Here is a 3,777-nt window from a genome sequence, read left to right as displayed (position 1 = left end):
TGCTGAGTTTCACTTCAGCCACTGCCCTTAAACTTCAGCATTTCTTGCAAATTCTACTGAGACATTTTTTAAGAGAAACTTTATGACTTGACCTACTCCTCTGTAAGGGGATGCTTCCGAGAAAAGAAAAGAGGAAAGCAATGATAAAAGGACAAGTGGTTTCTCAACCTCCTCTAACACATACTTCTGTTTTGCTGCAGCACAACCTGGTGACCTCTACTTACCTGGCTGCAACCCCAAATCTGCCATCCTGAGTATATTTAGGTAGTTTTCATTGGTGTTTCAGCCCCCAGAATTTCATTTGATTATGAAAATTAGGGCTTATAAAAATTGAACCAAGGGTTTGGAGTTTTCCAGATAACACATAAGAGATTGCCATGCCCTAGGTGAATGAGTTACCATTCACCATCTTTGCCATTTTGATTGACCCTGTTGGACATCCTAACCACTCATAATTGCACAGTACAAGATGGTAGTTTTTGCTTGAAACAATAAAGGTTTGAAGTATAACCACATCCCAGAATTTCCCAGAGTCCTGCCTAATGTCACATCTTCCCATACGTTCATTGCACAAGGCTTATTGAATTTGCTGGCATCTACAAGTTTCCTCTGAACTGCCCAAGATCAGCACTGCCTCCTGGAAATCAGCATCCATCTCTTCTCCTGTGTCACTTCGCCCTTGTGGGCACTTCTTACTTTAAACATTAAAAAGAAAAAGAATCACCATCAAAGACATCAATTGCACTTGCATATATTGGTCCTGAGAAGCTTGTGGTGCTGTCCTGGCTCCTCATGCAAACTGACCAGCAGCACCCAGGCACTGAGACTCCAGTTTGGCTGCTCAGCTGCACACCTGATTTCTTTGAGTGCTTTCATTCTTCATGTGGCATGGCAAATTCCGACATCCCTAAGGCATCCTTGTTCCCGAACAAGGACAGCAGCTGACAAGCAGAAGTCAAATTGCCTCCCATGTCCCACCGTGGTGCCAGCAACAGCAAGGACCAGCTTGTTCAAGTAGGCCTGGAAGGGCACCATCGTGTGCAATTTGTAGTGGGGCTGAGGGAGTTCCTCTGACATTCAGTAATTCACAGCTTAAAACATAGCCACTCATTTTCCAAAACCTCTAGAGAGCTCTGTGTCTTTATCATTATATACCTGTAGGATGCTTTCATTTATTATTTTTTTCTTGTCAGTATGCAGCTCCTAGTTACTTGCCTGAGGTAGCTTTCTGTAAACAAATGTTATTATTACTCTTTATTAATAAAACCTGAGTTTCTTATTCCAAGATTGTCATCTACGCTGAGCTTCATCAGCTCAACACCAGCCTAAATGTGTTCATTCTGCAAAGGAAGTTGAGAGCCGAGAGACAGAGGAGGAAAGGACTGCTGCTGTTGAATGAATTGTATTCCATTTACTGCCAACAAAGCCATTATGCAGGCAATATTAATTAAGAGGACCTCTGGGAGTGCCACTTTTTAACCTCATATCCTGCCTGCACAAAGTGAGATTTAGATAATGCTTCCAAGGCAGAGTCTGCCTGCAGGATTCTCTCTCATTTCTTTAAGTGCCCTCAGATGAAGCACAGCTCAGCACAGACATAGCTGAAGAAATCCTCACGCTTCCTAACAGACAATATTTTACTAACAGGAAACACTCATTAGGCAGCACAGTGACATGTTCAGCTGAATGCCCTGCAGAAAGCCAATTCATTTGCATCAATACACTCTACAGAGGCAAGGGGGGAAGCAATGTAGTCTACAGGAAAAGTATTGCTAGGGTTTCAGATGCCTATAAATGCACCAGCCTGCTTGGGTTTGCCCAGCCTGTCTTTCTCAGGACAAATTCAGAACACTTTAAGACTAAATGCTAAATATCTCTAGCCACATTCAGACCATCAGATGTGGGTTTTCAGAGCTGGAGATGACCACATCTGCTCTGTGATGGGTTCTGAGTCATCCCATGCTCTGTTTATCATCCCTAAGCTGTGGAGACCAAGTACTGATCACTTACTGGTCCTGTGCTGAACAGAAACCGTGTCGCTTCGAGCACCATCCTTGTAATAGGCCCAGATGGATATTTTATAGTCGGTGTTCTTCTGCAAGCCTGGCAGCACAGCAGTTGCCACGTTTCCAGCGATAGAGAGCTGCAGCAGGGGAAGAAATTAGTCAGTCGAGCTCTCAGGCACCCCCAAGCTAGTTCATGCCATCCAAGTGTCTGTCTCACAGATTGCCCGTAGGCACAAATGAGTTAGCACTGGGCTTTGGGGACAAAGTCTGCTGTTGTGGGTTGCACACATCTAAGCAAAGGCAAACTTCCAGCCCTGATTAATGCAGAGTAGTTGCCCATGTATTGCAGCCCAGTTATATTCAGGAGCTACTTCAGTGCCACAATGCAGTGCTCTGACACAAGGCGCTCAACCTGCCCAGAGCATGAAATCCCATTGCTGTCTCTAGCTTTTAGATGTGCTGGGGACAGGAGCCCAAATACACCCCCATTACAGCCCCAAAGTGAAGGACTGTATGAGAGATTTGTGTATTTAATCCACTTCAACTGTTGTATGCACTCATATCGAAAATAAGAGCTTGAGATGGAAGATGTCACCAGGCCCATCCCTCCCTCTCCTGCACCAGCTCTGTCTCTGGTCATTCTCAGTGTGTTCCTCAGTTGGACCTCATCCTTCCTGAAGAGCAGTATCCCAGAAATAGTGCTTACTAGCACTGAGGAAAGCAGAAGGCGCTGCACCCATCTTAGAGGCGACATCTCCAGCTATAAATACTTGAGTAGTGTCTTTGTCTTTTCCACAACAACTTGACATTGTGGGCTGGTGATTCTCCGCAACCCCAGATCTTTTTCTACTGAATTGCTTCTTAGCTATTTGTTCTACATCCTGTATACCTGTAGTTAATTATTCCTGTCTAAGCTTAATACTTTCTCCTTGTCCCTATTGGATTTCCTCCTTGAGATTTTCCAGAACACTTCTGCAATCTTCCCAGAACCTGGAGGACTTTGACCCTGACATCCCGCTGTCCCTCTCGCTTCCAGCACTCATGGTGACAGCTCCACCGAGCAGAGTCAGACCCAGGACAGACCCCATCTTATTCCATAGGCTCCTTCGACTTGATGCTGAACTGTTTCATTTCTTAAGAGCATTAACCTGGATAGTTTTGCGTCTCCCTGTGCCACCCTTGCAGGTAAGTTCAACGCCATCAAGCAGTCACAAAGTCAACCCAGCCTCCCCAGAGCCGTGCATGGGTGCGTACCTCCTGAGGCTTCTCTCCACTGACTGTGCTCCACTTGATCTGGTAGACAACCACATCGGAGGCTGCAACAGCTTCCCACTGCAGACGGAGGCTGTTCCCGGAAAGCTCGGTAACCTTCAGTGCCCGCGGCAGGGGGACCTTTACTGAGGGATGCAGAAGGAAAAGCAGCTGAAGCGCAGGCACTGACAGCGCCTTGTCAGAGCCAAGGTGGGGAGCAGATGGTTGGGGAGCAAAACATCAACCAAGCAGATGTCTGAGACCAGCCTGTCTCTCACTTCTTCAGACCCATATGACAACAGCCATCAGAACAGAGAGGGGTAATTTATTTTTAAAAGCCTAATTAAAGAGGATTATCTCATTTGTGGAGAGGACACATATCACACCAGTACTGTAAAGGGGAGAAGGCTAGGAGGGCTCTCAAGGACACAAAGGTTAGCGATACATCATGCTTTCCTTCATTTGCTCATTTCCTTTACTGCTTCCACCTCATTTTAAACATAACACAGTTGGACATATT

General features: G+C 45.8%; 1 protein-coding gene across 1 annotated transcript in view; it reads right to left on the bottom strand.

Moving 5' to 3' along the window:
* The window catches only part of COL20A1 (collagen, type XX, alpha 1), a 46,430-nt gene that overhangs the window by 26,910 nt on the left and 15,743 nt on the right, over window positions 1–3,777 (bottom strand). The window contains exons 16-17 of the mRNA XM_010180382.1: window positions 3,261–3,403; window positions 2,011–2,143 (exon numbers count right to left, since the gene is read on the bottom strand). Of these exons, the coding sequence (XP_010178684.1) occupies window positions 2,011–2,143; window positions 3,261–3,403 (276 nt within the window). The remainder of the gene's footprint in view (window positions 1–2,010; window positions 2,144–3,260; window positions 3,404–3,777) is intronic.

This window comes from Mesitornis unicolor, unplaced genomic scaffold, assembly GCF_000695765.1.
Source record: "Mesitornis unicolor isolate BGI_N332 unplaced genomic scaffold, ASM69576v1 scaffold3710, whole genome shotgun sequence".
Taxonomy (NCBI): Eukaryota; Metazoa; Chordata; class Aves; order Mesitornithiformes; family Mesitornithidae; genus Mesitornis; species Mesitornis unicolor.
Note: the sequence above shows the minus strand (reverse complement) of the source record. Positions and strands in the feature narration are given on the sequence as shown.